This window comes from Gordionus sp. m RMFG-2023, chromosome 2 (assembly GCF_954871325.1).
Source record: "Gordionus sp. m RMFG-2023 chromosome 2, tfGorSpeb1-WG-v2, whole genome shotgun sequence".
Classification (NCBI taxonomy): Eukaryota; Metazoa; Nematomorpha; class Gordioida; order Chordodea; family Parachordodidae; genus Gordionus; species Gordionus sp. m RMFG-2023.
Window position 1 is genome coordinate 23189368 of NC_088776.1, and position 19930 is coordinate 23209297.

The 19930-nt window shown below is 27.3% G+C and overlaps 1 protein-coding gene across 1 annotated transcript; it reads right to left on the reverse strand.

Moving 5' to 3' along the window:
• Nucleotides 1-2719: 2719 nt before the first annotated feature.
• LOC135924194 (cyclic nucleotide-gated cation channel alpha-3-like) lies at nt 2720-14904 on the reverse strand. Its single transcript, XM_065459241.1, has 7 exons — nt 14782-14904; nt 14585-14715; nt 14236-14474; nt 13605-13905; nt 12848-13560; nt 5756-6130; nt 2720-2859 (listed from the first exon to the last, which is right to left on the reverse strand). Exons 2-7 carry the CDS (start codon nt 14635-14637, stop codon nt 2720-2722), a joined length of 1821 nt encoding a protein of 606 aa, XP_065315313.1. The 5' UTR covers nt 14638-14715; nt 14782-14904.
• Nucleotides 14905-19930: the final 5026 nt, after the last annotated feature.

Consider the following 19930-nt stretch of genomic DNA (forward strand, 5'->3'; position numbering starts at 1 on the left):
ATCCTTCACTCAATATCGCATTTGTTTGCAAAGATAAGCGAAGGTCACTGCCACCATTTATTAAGGCAGCATCCACTTCCGACCTAGACTTTAATCCCACAAAATCATAAACAAGAACAACCTTTACACCCTACACCCGGCACCCTTCCTTTATCAGGTTAACTAACAAGTACGCCCATAATTGAGCAACTCGTAGAAGCAAACATTTTGGGGAAACATGTCTAACGACCAAATTTGCCTACCACTTTAACAAAATACGCGGCGCATAGGCGTAGCCAGGATTTTTCTAAGGGGGGGGGGGAAATTAATAAAAAATTATATTTGATATATTATATTATTTAGTAATTTTATGGGTCTATTATTAATAATTATAATACATTTCACTTTTGTCTTAAGACTTATCTTTGGTTTATATTCCATTACTTAAAAAACATTTTTGGTTCACTTTTTTATATATAAATGCTTTTTTCCAAAAATGTATAAATTATGATGAATAGTTTTAGTTTAAAAAAATATAAACTTTTACATCCTTTCTTTCAAATTATTGTTTTATATGCATACATTTTTACGGGTCAGGGAGTGGGGGGGGGGACTAAGGGGGATATTTTTTATTAGCTTAAAATGATATTCACAAAAAGTAATAAATTTCTGAAGGGGGGATTTTCCCTTGCCCCCCCTTCCTGGCGACGCCTATGACGTGACGAAACTTATAAAGATATGAAAATATCGCAAGTCATAAATGATATAAAGAATAATGAGCCTATAAAAAATAAAATATATAAAAACATTGAATTGGAACTAGGTATTATTAAAGATTGTCTTTACAAGAAAAACAAAATCATAATTCCAACAAGTATGAAAAAAATGTGCTGCAGACATTGCACGAAGGTCTGGGGAGAGGGAAAAATCAAATCCTTAGCTAAGGATTACATGTGGGTATGAATAACGACATAGAGATGGAAGTAAAAAGTTGTAACGATTGTAATACATACTGTGACAATCCTAAATACAAAAATCATGGGTTTCATACTAAACCATTTGAAAGGATACATATATATTATGCGAGTTCGTTTTTCACAAATTGTTTGATAATAGTCGATGGCTATAGTAAATTTCCAATTATTGTTTCTGTCAAAAACATTAAAACTGAAATTATAAAACCATCTCGCTATTTGGAATACCTGAAACTATAGTTATTGATAATGGTACTAATTTCACAAATAAGGATTTTGAAAAATTTTGCATAAAACATGTATACGTCCGCATCCCGCCAGCAGTCTAATGGCCAGGTGGAAATAAGGGTTAAAATGTTTAAGGGCACATGAAAAGAAATATTAAGAGTGATTTAGATACTTAACTTGATAAAATCCTATTTAATTACAGAAACACAACTAATGACACAACAGGAGTTTCACCCTCTAAAAGAATATTTAATAGTGGCATTAGAATTAAATTGGACTTATTTAAACCGTTAGAGGAAAAAGAAGATAGAGACATCACAGTATCACTTAATAGAACCATGAATGTAGTAGATTTTATTTGCTATTAAATACAATGAGATGATAAATGGAATAAAGGTATAATAACACATAAAGAAAGTGACATGATGTTCCAAGTCATGACATATAAAGGTATTATAAATAGACATTTAAACCAGTTGAGAAAAAGTATATGTTCTAACACATTTTGGAATCTAGATTCTAACTTTAAGAATTTATTTAAGAAGGGAAATGTGTACATAAATAAAAATATTATAAATAAAGATAAATTAACACCAATTTCTAGATCAATACGAATAAAACAATAACCTGTTTATTTAAAAGATTATGTAACTATATATATAACAAATATTTAACACTAAAACGCAAAAATAAATTAAACATTGAAAAATATGATATAATACTCTTAAAAAAAAATTGATTTACCATTCTAGTATTCTATTATTAAATCTATTCTGTGTATTATTCCTAATTCCATATATTATTCTTATAATTCATTAGATCAATTATTAATCCTAATTATTTGATAATAATAACAATGGGGTACAGCAAGAGATCTAAGACGAAATTACGATTGATGAAAACAACTTATGACAAGGATAACAAGTTAACGATTGGACAAACCAATGTACAAACTCAAAAACGATTTGGACATACCAACGTGTAAAATCAAATTCGACATAGACAAGCCAACGATAATGAATATGACTTGTGCAACAACGAGAACAGTCAAGAAGATAAACAATTTGGATAAAAGCTCTCGATGATAGCTTATATCAAACTATAGGGGAAGCATCTTAGAAGAGGGAGAATGTTGAATGTTTTGAATATTAATTTCATTATATAACTTTTTCTTTATTTTTGTAAAATTAATATTCAAAATGTTATCGCAAGATATTTTTATAAAACTTATTTTGTATTTTTATTTTGGAAATGCTTTCATGTTATGTAGCTATTCAAATATATTATATAAAATATTATATATAAACCATGGATATTTTTAGTTTAAGACAGATATGTATTTACATTTTTGGAAATGATATAAATAAAATTCTTTTTATCAAGCATAATCTATCATGATTTATCAGCTAGAATCACTCCTTAGTCATAATATTGGTAATCTTTTGTCAGACGAACAATTGAGAGTTTCAATTAGTGTAAATCTAAGTTGTGACATCATACAGCCACAAACTTCTATCAAATTGAAATCACCAGTTCATTCATAGGGTAAGCACGGCCTCAGTATATACAGTTAAGGGCAACACCAGCGCCACACTGCTAGCGTCTACATGAACAGGGGAGGGGATAGGTAGCAACAGTCTGCATCTAATTTTTATTGAGGATGGCATGGGGTATGCGCCTTTAAGGGGGATAGTATAAATTTATTGGGGGTTAGCTCTTAAATTTTTGGATGAAATAGGACAAAATACATTGCTAAAATAATACTTTTATTATAAATTATAATACAATGATATTGCTGATCATCGACCAAATCTATATATTGCAAACAATCATAGATATTATTTTCCAAAAAAAACTTTCTGCTATTCTTTTAAATGTAATTTAAAAGGGTTAGATCTCAACAAAATTATATTCATGCCAAACAATATGCTATAATAATGCATTCATTGTAAATGAGGGGTTTTTAATTATATTAATGATCTAAAAAATAACTCTTTTATATTCATAATATTTTTATAAAACAATTTTAGTTATTTATTTTAAAATTTATGATAGGTGTACCACTATAATAAAAAAGGCAAAATTAATAATGATAAGACATCGCCGCCGAAGGTGGGTATTTTTTTTTTGGGGGGGGGAGGATAGGCATTGGTTTTTGAGGGGGGTTTGCACTCAGTAAAAATCCTGTCATGTAGACGCTGCACACAAATGAATCATGTAATAAATCTAGGTTTAACAGCCACCCACATACATTCCGGCCCATCTTGAGCGTACAAATTTATCTCATGTAGTTGGCTTAGATGATATGACGACTATACCTTGGGCCCTCAGAATATCACTAATATGGGACTTCACATGTGTCCCTTCATTCCGCTCAACATTATCCATCAGCTAACATAAGCAGAAACAAAAACGATCAATAAATACAAAAATCTTAACAACATCCTATTTATTCAAATGGTGATTTTTAAAAACGACCATATTTCACCATTAACCTATAAGTTTTTAAAAAATTTTGGCACCAAAATTCTGCCATTTTACAAAAAGACCAAAGAATTTTTACTGATACGTCATAAAACTTAAATAGAAATTTTTAGATACAATTATGGTTCCTTTTTGGGAACCAATTATGAAATTGTATTTTCATTTTGATGGTGTTTTATTTTTTATAGTGTTTTCAATGTTATGATAGAAATTTTTAATGAATAATTATTATAAAAAAATATAAATTATAATTATAAACGAGATTATCTCTAAAATAATTATCATAAATCATTTTCTATATAATCATTCCCTAAAAAATATTCTCTATAAAATCATTCTCTATAAAAGCTCCATAAAATCGTCCTCTATAAATTATTCTCTACAAAATTGTTCTCTTATAAAATAAATTAATATAAGATCATTCTTTATAAAAATTATTTAATAATTCTCTATAAAATGATCTTATATAAACGACATTCTTGTTAAATCATTCTCTATAAATGACATTATTTACAATTGTTTTCTCTATGAACACTATAAAATAAATCCACTATAAAATCATCCTCTATAAAAGACATTTTCTATAATTGTTTTCCCTATAAAAGTTTCTTTATTAAATAGATTCTCTATAAAATGATTCTTATAAATGACATTCTCTATAAAAGATATTCTCTATAATTAGTTTCTCTATAAAAGTAAATTAAAGTTCTAAAGATTTCTCTAAAAGGTCGGGATACCAAAATTATCATATTCTTCTTAAAATAAGAGGTCTTTGAACCCAAATTTGGGTTTAGAAATTTAAAATTGGTTGAAAACTTTAAGAGTACAGACCTAACAAGGATAGTTCTATGGACGACCCATCAAACCCGTTATATTTTGACCTGGACGTGTTCAGACTCATTTAAGAAAATTGGTTCTGATTAAGTTTGTGTCATCAAATTTCCGCTATAGAGTTTACACTTTTTGGACCCGATGGATTAATAGGCCTGTAAAATAGTTCACGAATCGTATGGATTGAATAAAAAAGGGAACTTTTTGATTATAAATTGATAAACTATTTTAAAGATTATTTAAAGAATTTGAATAAAATATCTCCCATTTTCGCATTCAGAATTGTCACTGTGTCTAACTGTTTAAGCCCAGACTTCTTGTGCTAAATTGTAATATGGAATATTTAAGAAAATTCTCCCATTTTTAAAGAATTTTTACCCTAACTTTTACCATGATTATTAAGAATATTAATTTAGAAATTTTAAGGATATAAATATTCTTATTTTTTAGCCATTTTTGCTTTAGAAATTTAGAACCTGTCCAATATTGTATATCTTCTGTAAATCACATTTTTATCAAAAACATTCAAGTTGGAACTAATTAATTTTTAATTATAAAAGATTAATAATAGATAGATCAAAAATATATTGGTGTTTCCATTTTGCCGATTTTTTTAATCAAATACCATAACGCAACTTGGCTTAAATCTAGGAGAAAATTTTAATTAATAAAAATGGATTATTTAATTTTGGAGTAAAAAAGATGTTAGCTTTAGAATAATTATAAAGAAGAAAATGAGCAAAACCTCTTGAACATATCTATAAAGAAATTTATCATTTGAGTATGTAATTCTGAAAGGTGTAACATCAACACAGCTCTTTAGCTATATAAATTTGAAGGGAGATGAACTTTCTCAGATATTATTAGTTTGAAGATTTAGAACGTCATATTATAATAGTAATATGTAAAAATAGCTTTTTGATTAAAAAAATATTTAAGACTAATTTCGCATATATCACAGAATAAAAAATATTTTTAAGGTCATACAATTCAGAGTATCACTATTATTTTAAAACTCTTATAGAGAGATGTAACATTTAATTGTGAGAGTTAAGTGAAAATAGAAATGTTATACTAGATTATTAATATCACGTTTTAAAAATTAAAATTTTTATATTGCATTTTTCTAAAATTACAAAATATGTAGATAGAAAATTATAACATTCAAACGTGGATATTTTATTAGTTTGGCGGACTTACAAAAATTTATAAGATTAAGTTTTAAATTTTTTGAATTATATTAGGCATTGATGAAAAACTCTTTTTTTTATAAAGTGATATATCAAAATTAGTAGGACTCTTCTTTTCCATAGCCGTAATTCTTCGTTTTAATTTATATTGGCTATTTGTAAACTCAGCTAATAAACGAGCGAATCGAGTTTGTAAAGAATCTAATTTTTTTTCAAGATCGATTATTTTTTCTTGAACAGTTCCCCCCTCTTTTTGGCTCTCTTCAACTTGATTGAACACCTCCTCGTCCAAAAGGTTATCTTTTTTTAAGATCTCTTTCCCTCGCTCCAAGAGAATTTTTTTTGCTTCCGGATAATCTTCAAGAGTTTCCCAAAGGTCATCTTTTGATAGGCAAAATACATCTGAATATCCAAGGCTTCTAACGTTAGCTGTTCTCCGATTACCTAATTGTTATATTTCAAAATATATTGATTCACAAGGGTAATTAAATATTGGTTAAAATAAAAATTAATATAAATGTTTTGCTAAATTTATTCTAAACTAAATAAGTGGCGAAGACCTGGGTGCAGTCATTAATAATATGATAAGCCCCAAAATTTTTTTTAGTGTTTTAGATGATGGGAGAACATATTTTGACAACCTGAGTTTTTGCGTATTCATTTTTAACACCTGACCCTACCTGTTTTGTAGGATACTAGATAATTTAAAAGAAACTAATATAGATTTTTGTTTAAAAAAATGAGAGATTATATTTTTAACATTTTTTATAAGGAATTATTAAAAACTTATAGTGTCAACTAGAGGTCTGCATTGGGCGGGGTTTCGACCCGCCCGCCCACGCCCATCTAAGTGGGCGGGTGGATGCGGGTAAAAAAATTTCGAGAATGGGCAGGCGGGCGGGTTAAAAAAATTTTAAACTATGGGCGGGCGGGTGCAGGTTAAGAAATTTAAACAATGAGCGGGCGGGTTAAGGAAATTTAAAATTGAAAATTACCGGGGGGGATAAAGAAGAATGATTGGATATGACGAATAGATTTGATATGAGAAATGAATTGGATATGAAGAATAGATTGAATATGGTTAACAGGTGATTGAATATGAAGAATGAGCATATTAAGGAGAGGAATGGCTGAGGGGAGATATAATATGCAAAAATAAAAATTTTCGCAAAATAATTGGGAAATTAAAAATTTCAAAAATTGGGCATGGTCAAAACAATTGTCATGATGTGGGCTAAATAAAAGTTTCAAGATAAAACCTACCATTAGTTTGACCACAATAAAAATTTTGAGTATTTATTGAACAAAATTATAATATAGTAGTTATGTAATTATATATTAGTATATTGCAGATTATAAAACAAAACTTCGTAATATAAGTGAAGAATGTTAATATTAAATAAATTTAATGTTCATATTGTTAAATTAGCAGAGCTATTATAAAAATTATTTATATTGTTAGGTAACGGAGAGAAAGTTGAGGGAAAACAAACTTGGAGAAAAAATCTCTGATGAAAAAAAACTTTAAGGAAAAGTATCCAGAAAAGGATAGAATTCTTTAAAGTTATTAAACGATAAATAATATAATTATTTTATAGAATATCTTTTGATATAAATTATCATTATGGATATTGATTAATGAAATAAGTCGAAAACATGGAAATGATAATTGGGGCTTAAAAATGGAAATGTGAGGGGCGTTGTCTATCTATACCACTTGATGAGGTCTGTTGAAATATTTTAAGGCCTTAAGTATTTAATTTCGGTGTTTGAAGAAGGGAGACATTGGAGAGTGATTAGACGAATGACGAAGTCTGGTGCTAAACGCCGTTCAGGTGGAATAGAATATTATTGAAAAATAGGCTAATTTATAGCAGAAGCATGGTGAGTAAAAGAGTCAATAAAACATGATCAAGGTATATTTTGATGCTGATTATTTTACATTTGAGTTAATTTTTTTGGAACAGTCTTCCATAGTGAGTTCATAGGCGTTATTAATTATTTCTAGAATTATGGGGATATGAACCAAATTTAGAGAATCTATCTATTATCACATGGGTGATTTGAGCGTTGGAATAGGGGGGAGAGGTTAAAGGATGCTTACAATTATTTTAATTTTTTTGGTAAGAATTATTGGCTGGGCCTCAATAAAATCAGAGCTTTGGATAATTATGAGGCAGAAAATAAAGGAGGGGAAATTGAAGCAATTTGAGGTGGGAAGAGAGGGGATAAAAAAATTAAATTGAGAGCATAGATAAATGAACTGAGAAAAAGGTTTATAAAATTGTTTTTAGAAAAATAAGTGCCTATATAATCGCTTATATAAATTTTATAAAAAACATGAAAATTATTATTAATTTTTTATTCCATAAAATAAATAGAATTTTTAAACAAAATGTTTCACGTGTTGAGCGAATATAAAATTCGCAAAAATGTTTCCATTTGTCAAAAAGATCTCTTATTTTAAAAGTTTTATTTATTTATAGGTACTTAAAAGTAATGAAAGTCTACGCCTCCTACCGATCTTAAACCGGGACCGGACTGGGTCGATGGAGGTCTTATTTTAAGGACCACAGTCCGGGCCGGTCTTTATTTTTACCGTTCGGACCGTGGTCTGGACCGGTCTTTTATTAATATTTAAGTTTGCTTTATTATTTAATTAATATTTTATTTTTACCTAATTTCTTTGTATATTTTATTTTATGTTATTCTAGAGGAGTTATTTTAATTTTTGTGTAGTTCATTTTTATTTTGCAATATGAAAACATAAGTTTTTCAAAGAATCATTTTACTTATAGTCCCATTAGACAAGAATTAAAATAGGTAAAAACAAAATTATTTTTAAAATATCAAAAAAATAAAAAGACTGGTCCTGGACCGATTTTAGAACCAGGGTCTGAATCAATCTTTTTCAAAAGATCATGGTCCGGTCCGAGTACATCGGGTCGGTCCGGACCAAACCGTGACCTTCACTACTTAAAAGGATCAAGCTTAGATTACTAATCTGAAATTTTAAGAAAACGATGAATTTGAAAGAAACACGTTACTTGATAATAACAACTCATTTTAATGATTTAAAAAAATTCGTCATTAGAAAAATGAAAAAATCTTTTATTAAAATTTTGTTTATTAGAGTTTTGAGAATTCCAAATTGAAAGCACGCCATAATTAAAATTTTATCTTTTATATATTAACCACCAGTCATAAAAATAGTTTCCTGAAAACAAGAAAAATAATCACAATTTCATGGTATGGGTTTTGAATTTCCATTTGCCATTAATTTTTAAATTATAAATGTCTATAAAAATGAAGGATTTAACCACGGATCTGAACCGAAATGATCGGTTCGGTTTAGGTTCAGGTTCGGATAAAAATAGAGATTCAAGGTTTCAGTTCGAAAAAAAGGATAGGTTCGGTTCGAACCTGAAAAACGGGTTTGAACACTTTTTTATATAAACCTACATTCGATTTATATATTTCATTTGTTGTGATATTTTGTGAAATTTATTGAGTTCTAGAGGGTGTTTTCTTTTTATGTGATGCTCAAGATTTGCTCCTGGTTTCCCTTTACAGTTGTTAATCAGTAATATTACATTTTGATGTATTATTTATAATACTATATGTAAATAATTATATATTGGATTCGATTTATTTCTAAGCATAGAAATAATAGAAAAAAAATTTAATTTAAAGAAAAAAAAATACGAAAAATAACAATTCCACCAAATACTTAAAATAAATCAAAAATAGGGTGTTCCAGTTTAAAATCTTTTTATCCCAGACTAAAAAGCAATTAAGTAACAAAATTAAGTCGACCCAGGGCACAACCTAAGCTTAAAAATATTTAAATGTTGTAGAATAGTGATATACTAATGGTTATAAAAATTAAGTTAGAATGTTATCAATATACTAATAATAACTTTCACATAATTTATAAAAACAAAATCTTGAGGCTCGAACTGGTTCAAAGGCAATATAGCGGTTCCGTTTAGGTTAGGATAGAAAATCATTTAACAGTTCAGGTTCGGTTCAGATTCGATATAAAAATAATTTTATAGATCTCCTCAAATTCTACATCTCCTTGTTCATGACATAATTATCCATATTTGTATTTACAAATATTAACTAATAGTATAGGTAACCGAAAAACAAACCTGTGGGAAAAAAATAAGTCGACCAAGATAACAGCTGATATAATGCTTACGGAAAAAATTGTGCACAAAAAATTTCTTGGGAAATAGGAATAAAAACTAGAAAAAATTTAATAATAAAATACTGTGGAACAAAATGCATAGGAATTTAAAAAATAAATTTATAAATATTTTTTTAAAAAAAACTATTAGGGATTCAATATATTATTAATGTTTATATTTTTAATTATGTACATATTCTCTTTCTTTAATTTAAGTGAATGACAAAAAAAGAAGTTCAATATGTCCTTGTCAGGGATGGGCATAATTACTTAAAAATTGTAATTAATTCCAAATTAAAATTATTTAATTTTTGTAATTAGTTATAGTAATTCTTTTTCTAAAAAAGGTAATAAATTACTATTACATACAATCGTGATTTAGGGTACTCAAATGATTTTGAATATATTTTTAACTAATATTCAAAAAAAACGTATAACTTTTTTTAAAAAGTATCTGTTTTTCGAGTAGTTCGTTATAAACGTGTTTTATATTACTTGTTTAACAAAGTTGGAATAAATTATCTTTCTACAGGTGCTGATGAAGACAACAATGCTTTAGACGTTTTATAACGAAATTTACAATTAAACCTTAGCCTTTGATGACTTATTTTGAATGACTTTAAAATAAATGATGGTAAAGTTTGTTGAATCTTTGCTTTTGACAATTCAGAGAAAAATATTGAAATGATTATTTTCTCTAAAAGAACAATATTAGGAACAAAAAGTGAATATTAAAATATACCTTCATATGTTTTAAGAAATTAGTGATGGTTTGATTGTGGCTTTTAACGATTTTATTTCAGAGTACACAAGCAGCACTTGTTGTTTCATTTTTATCAGTTATTCAAAAACAATTGGGATTGAATATTGACAATTTAGATTTATCTTTTACTGAATGTAAGATTGTATTTGAAGAGCAATTATTGAGTTATCGTCATAGTCAAAGGTAAGTTAAAGGTTTAGAGTCACTTATTATGTGTCCGTCAAAATTAATATAAAAAATATTAATGAATTATTACAATTGCAATCATTAAGCGTTGTTCATAAAATTTAATTAATAGGAAAAGGAATTATAAATGTAATTATCAATTATAACTGATAATTCCTAATTATACGTGCCTAAAAAATGTAATTAATTATATTAATTTTTTTTAAAGTAGAATTAATTACAGTTACTAATTACAAGAAAAGGAATAGTAATTATGGAGTTAATTACATATGTAAATAATTGCTGCCCAACCCTGGTCGTTATTCAGTCGAATTCGCCTGGTAAAAATAAGAAGGTGTTATGGCTCAGCTCGTAAGCCCTGGTCAATGAAGCCCTTTGCCCGGAATGTATAAAAATTTGTACAAGTTTTTAGGCTGGTATGTAATAATTGTTTGTGAGGGAATATAAACTTCATTATTCATTTTAAAAAATAACAAACTTAGGGCCACCCCGGAAAAATATTTTGAATAAATTTCCTAAAAATACTTGAACAAGTTGTCAGACTCGCCCAATTTTTTTTAGAAAAACTTGGTCCGCTGGCCAGGATTTCTAGTATGCCAGGCATTCAAATCTCTGATGTAATTTTCTTCATCCCTATGATATATCGAAATTAATTGAAATTCCCCTTATTAAATTTTATATTTCCTAAATTAAGCCTTGGATACCTTTCTTAAGGTGTTCTAGCAATTTGTTAAATTCGCTTTAAAACATGGTTGATCTAACATGAATATTTTTCTAATTAGACGATACGAGAATTGAATGGGGCATATGGTAGGGATTTTAAATTTTTCCTATATTTGTTCATAAAGGTAAAATAATGACACGTTATAATATTTTAATAATTAATACCTGAATTTAGCTTAAATTTTTATTATTTTTACGGCTGGGCCTGATTTCATAAACATATTGATTTATAATTTTTTATTCCCTAGCACTATTTATTTAATTTTTAGGCCCATGCCAAACCCTACCCGATTTGATCCGAGCTTTGGATCGCTGTGTCAAAATTTGCTAACCCCTTAATGTTACTGACTTTCTGGATATATACATTCGCAATAAAAAGGATTATAATACTTCTTAACCATAGATACTATAAGCTTAGCAGTTTTATTTTTATCATTATTTTAATTATACAGGACTTTTTCCCAAAGACTTTTTTCTACCGATTTTATATAGTTTTTATTATTTTGTATTTTTGTGAAAATTGTTTTACATACAGTTCTTTTCCGCAGTATTTTTTGGTCAAATTTATTTCTTCCCACAGGCTTTTTACCATTACTATAAATAATATTCAAGAATAAATATAAAAAGTGTTGGAAGTCGGCTACTTCGAAATATATAGACCAATAGGGGGTGTCTATCATGTATTTATATTATTTAATTATCATCTTATATAATGGATTTGTGATAATTGATAACGGGGATTTTTTTAAATTAGAAATATAAATACAAATACATTAGCATGAAAATCAAATAAATCTTATGGTCCTATAGGCGTAGCCAGTATATTCCTAAGAGGAGAACAACTTTTGGATGGTTTCCCTTCTTAAATTGTATTGGAGGGCTTAAAGGACCTTATTACAGTCCTTTAACTGGATTATACATTTATTTAAAAATAATTTTGGTTTTACATTCTTTTTAAATTAAATTAACTTATATACTTATTTTGTTAAACTATTGTTTATAATTACATATTGTATTTATTTACTGAAGAGATGGGGCAAGGGAGTCTAGAAGGGTAATTCTCATTAATTTAAAATAAAATCCATAAACACTTTTAAAATTTCCAAGAAAAATAGAATATATAAAGGTATTGCGGTTATAGATGAAAAAATTGAAAAACACTTAAAATCTGTTTGATATGAAAAGGTTTACTTCGAGAGATCTAATTCTATTTATATTTATCTTATTCAATCAAAAGCAAATTATTTTACTTTTATAGGCATTAAAAAATCATACAGATATTCAAAGTTGAGCATACCGGTCTTGTTTCCCGGAATATTTAATATACTCAGTTCTCCAAAGACACTTCCATCACTAAGCGTGGCATACACAGTTTTTCCATCTTCTGATACCACATTCAGTTTTCCACGTTTTAAAATATACATTTCTTTACCTACATCTCCCTTTCTGCAAATATAATCACCAGGCGAAAAAACTTGTAATTTTAGCCTCAATATTAATTCAACCAATAGCCCGGGTTCGCAATCTTTGAATATAGTTACTCTTCTTAAGGTGTCTAAATGAACATTTATAGCTATTTCGGCCTTCAGTTTATCTGGTAAGTTGGATAATATAGTGTCTTCTTCGTTTAAACTATGGCGGTTATTGATCCATAAATAATCAAACCATTTAATAACTCGTCGCTCTAAATCTTTTCGTACTTTCCTTAATTCCATATAGCGCTTCACGGCATCCATTTTGTTTCTAAATTCGGCCCTAGAGGCATTAGCATTAGTCATCATAGCCCCGACATCACCTACTATGGTGGCGAATATCAGAACACCTATCATAAAATCAATAACTACGAACAAATATTCTTCATCTCTTTCTGGTCGGGGTGTTTCACCTATTGTTGTAAGGGTTAAAGTGGACCAATAAAAACTGTAAATATATTTTGTGGTTAAATCATCCCAGCCAGGTTCGTGTATGTCTTTATAAACCCATCCATCTGATCCTAATCCTATTTTGAGGCTAAGCAAATATTAAAATATATTTCATTTAGATTTTTATTGAACCTGATGTAAAAATAAATGCAAGCATTCCAGTGAATTATTATGATGATATATATCATCAAATTAAAAATACGAAAAACGTTAGGAAAATTTGTACGACTTTCTGTTCGATTGAAAAATTCTCGAAATCGCGAAAATTTAAATAAACGATTGAAGCGCGCTACTGTCCAATCACGACCAAAATGTAAATACAACAAATCTGTTGGTAAAATGCATATGATATCAAATTTAAATGTCCAAGTTTTGATATAGGCTTTCATTAACTTGGAGTGTTCGTTCACGAGCAAACCTTGTTCCAAGTAACCTTTAACAGAATATAATAATATTATATTTTAAATACATGTTATTTAGGCTTTGATTTTCTCTTTTTTTATATCTATAAAAAGGAACACCAATCCAAAATTAAAAATTGCCTTATTTGTTCAATACAAAAATCAGCTTTTGAATTTAAGAAGTCAATAGTGGGCAAACCGTAAGTATAATATACTCGATTATAATCACCATAACTATAGTTGTTTCATGATAAATATTAAATATATGGCTTAACTTAAAATAGGGAATATATTATTATTTATTAAGGAAAATGCAATATAAATAAATGATTTTTATACAAATTTTATATATTTTAAATAACCTGTACACAATTGCACTCCTATATCTAAAAGGTAAATAAAGTCTCCCAAATAATCGAGTATAAACCAAACATTTCTGTATCGTGTTTGCAAGTCTAAAAAAACGCAACGGGCAATAACTAAGACTAGGTTGTATATCATAACCATAGTAACAAATAAGCACCAATAATAGTAAGGGTTGTTAGCTGGATCCACGATCCATTCTTTAGGATTTATAATCCTTTTCCAGTAAAGCTGTGACCTTTAATCATAAATAATTTTTATTATAAATATCTATTATTAAAAATATCAATTTTAAAATGAAAACTAAAATTTTGACAGTTACAGTAACGGTTATAAAATATTAATTACTTGTCCTTAAAATTGAATTTTTTTATTTGTATTTCATTTTCACCAGTCATCATGGCAAATTTTTCTAAAAATGTATCATGCCCTTCTTCTAGTTTTTGTGGAGTTTTACCGCCAGCCCAATCTTTAATTAACTAAATAATATGATTTTATGATGAATATAAAAGATATTAAAAAAAATTAATAGTAATTAATATAACTTGTATAGATTTGATCAACTTTCCAAAGACCCAAACAGGATTTTCTTCGAAGTCAACAGTTTCAAAATCCCTTGAACTCAATTGTTGCTTTTCATCATTAAAATCATCTTCTAAATTTTGTGATTTTACAACTATTTTTTCATCATTATCACTATTTATTTTGGCATGTTCTAAACTATTTATTTTCAATTCATTATTTTTTTGGGTTTCAACCTTGTATTGATTAGAAGTCATAGGATTTGCTGGAGAATCAGCAAGTACTTTATCATTATAGGGGACTATCGAATTTATTGAATGTTGCCTATCATTTAGAAAAATAGGAGTTTTTTTATCGATTATAGTGTAAGGTAGAGGGAATTTTTCTGATTGGGCTAAGGAAACCTTTTTAACTAATAATGAAGATCTACGCCTGTGATTTGAATCTAAATATGGTTTTTGTGGCTTTATTTTTTTCTCCTCCACAATTATTAAATCCGTTATCGACGGCGCATCATATAATTCATTTAGCATGAGGGAGGATGAATTTTTTGTGGATTTGATTGTGTTAATCAATTCAACGTTATTATAAATGAGAGAGTTATTCCTTGAAGCTATCGTATCAATAGTGGTTTCTGTTTCACTGGTAGAACCAGGTGATGACAAATAGGCCAAATTATCTAGATTAAAATTTTCCGGTATTTTTTTTGTCCCCTTCAACTGTTTAGAATTTTTTATCAAATATTCTGTTGATGGGTTTAAATGCATTTCTTTATCGAAATAATTGTCATTACAGTTTTGACTCGTACGGGAAGCTGAATCATTAGTGTTATTTGAAATACTGAAAGAAGATGGTGGAGTAGGTGGAACATTTAAATAAAATTCGTCTGAAGATTTATTTAAAGAAGGATAATTACAATTTTTTATATAGGTTTTATTATTGCGAATATATCTAGAAGTAGGAGGCCCTGTTGAACAATATTTGTCGCTGTTATTGACATTATTATTAAATATTCTAAGCCCAGATTCATTTATTGCACCTTCGCCGTTAGAATCAATGAACTTTATTCCATTATTCCTCATGTTTTTCATATTGAGGCATTAAAATGAAGTAAATAAATATTATTATCAAACTTAATTTATAAAATATTTGTGCAAAAACAATGTACTATTTGACAGATAAATAATGTTTTATTATTTTACCTCAAAATGATATATTTATAACAATATTATACTTATATTGAATGATTATTAGTGATATAATTTATATGATTAATATATTAATTAATAATATCATTATGATTCCGTGCATCAATATAGTAAATGAAACTTGGCAAAAAAAAAATCAATACAGGTGATAATATTGCTATTTAATATCGATTTTTTTGTATTTATTAAAATATTTCTAAGCAAATTGTAGGCATGTTAAATTTTAAGTAATCTTTTAAAAATAGTATAGTTGATAAATACATTAAAATATATTAAGTTTCCAAAATAATACAACTTAGATAATTATTTAAGATGTCAAATCAGACTTGAAGACCAAATTATTTTATCGTTTGTTACATCATTAGAAGTAATATTTAACATTATGGTATAATAGATTATAATTTTATAAAAAAATAATTTTATTATTTAATGTTTAATAAAATATTTTTTTAAATATGGGTAATCGTACCTGTTTTTTTTTGTTGTAAAAAATTTAGATTGTCTAATTTAATAAGGATGAGTATTTTTAGAAAATCGATAAACGCGTTGAAAGGTTTAAATAAAAATAGGAAATTTTACTCAGAGCTAATATTTATATCTTTGTTTAATATAAATAATAAGATTCGTTTCATTAAAAAAATGTAATGCATTCGACACTTTTTTGAATTTTTTTTTTAGAGAAGGGAAATATTAGAATAAGGATTAGATAGTTTTATTTTATATTTTGGCTATGATAGCAAGCATCTTAAAGATCTCAATAATGTAAGCGGATTATTTGTAGACGATAGCTTATATTCGACAAAAAACCCATTTAAACCATATCCTCTTTTATTTTGTTAGCACCGATTTTGGGTATTTTTATTAATATTATTATGAATAAAGTTTACGAGATAGCGATTTAACTAATGGGAACCTTAAGTTTATCTAATAAAATTTTCAAAATTTGAGCCTGACTCGCCACCTATTTCACGTCTTTCATATTTGCAACCAGTTAGGTGTATATAAATTTTTCAAGTAAATTTTTGCTCAAATTTTATTAAATAACTAGTTGGCTAACCTGTAACAAATGACTGGAATCACCGATGGTCAAATGACTAATTACCGTAAATCATAAATGGTGGCGAATCACAGATGATTGTAATTATTTAGATGAATCATAATTGGTGATGAGTAAGAAAAGTAACAAATCAATAGTGGCCAAAATCAATACAACATATATATTATAAGTATTTTTGGTATTTAACAAAAAGCACACGATATTAAATATAAAACAAATAAAAATATAAATACATCGCAAAATATTTCTTTGATGTAATAAAAAAAATGATTATACTTATATTGATTTCACAGCTAAATAAAACATTTCACACTTTGCCTAATCCCACATTGAAACCTTAAAAAGCAAATACTCCGGCCTTTAAAATGAAATTTATATTCTAATAGACATCAGGTATCTTTGAGGGCGAGGCTCCCCAATTGATTAAAGGCCACGTAAAAATAACTGTAGACTCAGGAGTCCAAATGAAGAGTTTTATCTTTTAAGATATCTGTCGATTTAACTTCACAACTACTCCCCCCTTGGATGACCCTACACCTTTAATTTTTTTAAAATTATTTTGTTTCTTTTTGATATTCCATATTAAATCAACCAAAAAAACGTGATTTTCAACCCGACCCCCTTCGATTTTTTAAAAATTTGTGGTATATACACTAACTCAAAATGTAAAATTTTACTTTTCAAATCGGCTTACATTTTGATATATTCCCATATTTATAATAAACGCCAAAATTTGAAAATACACTTCTTTTAATTTTAAATATCTCATAAAATTAATTAAGCTATAAATATAATTTAAATTTTATTAAATAGCTCTAGAATAGCCATTTAATATGATATAAAATTTATTTTATTGAAAATAAGCCGTTTACCAAAACCCAGAAATAGAAATCTGGAAATAGCTATAAAAAAATAATTATTTTTTCTTTCAAATATTTTTTACAGATATACATTATACTGAATAATATTTGTACAAAATAGATTGGGACAAATACTGGGCCAAGAGTTATTGCACTTTAAAAATATGTTGTATATCTTATATTATACCAAATATATAGTAAATTATTTTAAAAGTGATCAATATGCAAAAAAAATAATTAAAACTTAAATCCTACTAAACCCCGACTATTTTCGTATTTTTAAATATTAAAAACGTTAAAGTTGTATTATATTATAAAAATGCAAAACACCTTAATTTGGAAAAATTACAGGGAATAATTAATAATAATTTTGGAAAAAGAAATAAAGTAACAACTAAGATAATGAAAAGTAAGGCAATGCCCAATAATTTCTTCACCCCACCCAAGGATGGACCTTCGCCTCGTATAAAAAAATTCTCTTTAGATTCAAAATTTTTGACTGACAACTCTGCGAGCGAACGGTGTAGTTTATCTTTTTGTCGGATAATTATCTTTGTGATCGTCAGAAATATATTTTCATTTTAAATATCATTTAGAAAATTTCGGGTTATTATAACAAATAAATCTCATATTTAGCAAAATAAATCTCCCAAAGTTTAATCTTCTTAAAAGAATAAAACAAAATAATTATATTTGACATAAAATAATATTGAAAGCTCCAAGAGCAACCGTTGTTATTTTGAATTGATAAATTTTACATTACCTTCTTAAATTACGTATTCATTAGCCAATTTTAACAACTGTCATAATTTTATAAAATTAATAAGCATGATCTTAGATGTGTTATTCCGAGGATGATACAAATTAGTTCTAGCATATCAATTAATCAAAAAATTTATAGTTCTTGCCGGAAAAAATTCAATAATCATATACTTCTGAAGGAGATGTTACCCAGTATAAAAACAATTTTTCTTTATAAACCACTACAACTATGAGAAGGATTTTGGGATCAAAGCAGAATGGTATTATTTGCAACTGCACATGGTAAAACTCCTTGCGATAGTTAAGGGGAGAATTACTAAGATGTTAGATGCTAGAGCAAGCCTGCAACGTCCTTAATCATGTACTATCTATGGATTTATGCAATTATGGAAGAATTTATATCTCTGTGGTCAGCAACATTGAATGTATAAGCATGGAAACAAATTTCAAAAATAGATTTTTAACAGGGAAACGAATTCCCGGGATAAAAATTTCATGCATTTATTTACATGAAAGAAAAGATGAAGGTCAAATTTTATTCAAATCCATTAAATATATTAATGTATGATATTATTTAATTAATATGTTTATTTTAATAATAATTTCCCGTTGATTTTCATTAGTTAAATAAAGTTATAAATATTTTTACAATTATTTTTTTCCTAAAATATAATAGCTAAACTTATATTTTAAATACGACACAATGTTCACAATGATATGCAGGCCTAATGCCCAGCCCAAAATTTTTTTATAAAAAAATATGGGCCCTATCCTAGACAAATTTTTTTTTTATTTGTCCCAAAAAACCCGATCCAAAATAAAAATTATTTATCCCAAGCTCGAATTTATTTAGATTTAGAAATTTTTTTTTCTAAAAGAGTTTTGCATTACATTTAACAATATAGAGTTTATGATCATTCTACAAACAAATAAAAAATATTGGTTAAATAAAATAGATATATTATTTCTTAAGACTGACCTAATCCGATTTTTTATAAAAATATTAGGCCCAACCAAGAGATCTTCAATGTCCATCGATCTATTTTTTTTACATGTCTAACTTTTATTTTGAAAATTTGAAAAAATTACTATAATTGATATTTATATATGACTTTAGCTATATGACTAATATTTAAGGTGCGAATTCTCTTGGACCTGGCAGTCTAGGATTTGTACAAATATTAGGGAGTATAATGTCTATCTGTAAAAAAAAATTAAAAGAAAAAAATAGAATTTTTCTTTTTATTGCTATGTTTGGTTTTCTATTTCTGGTTTTTAGTGATAG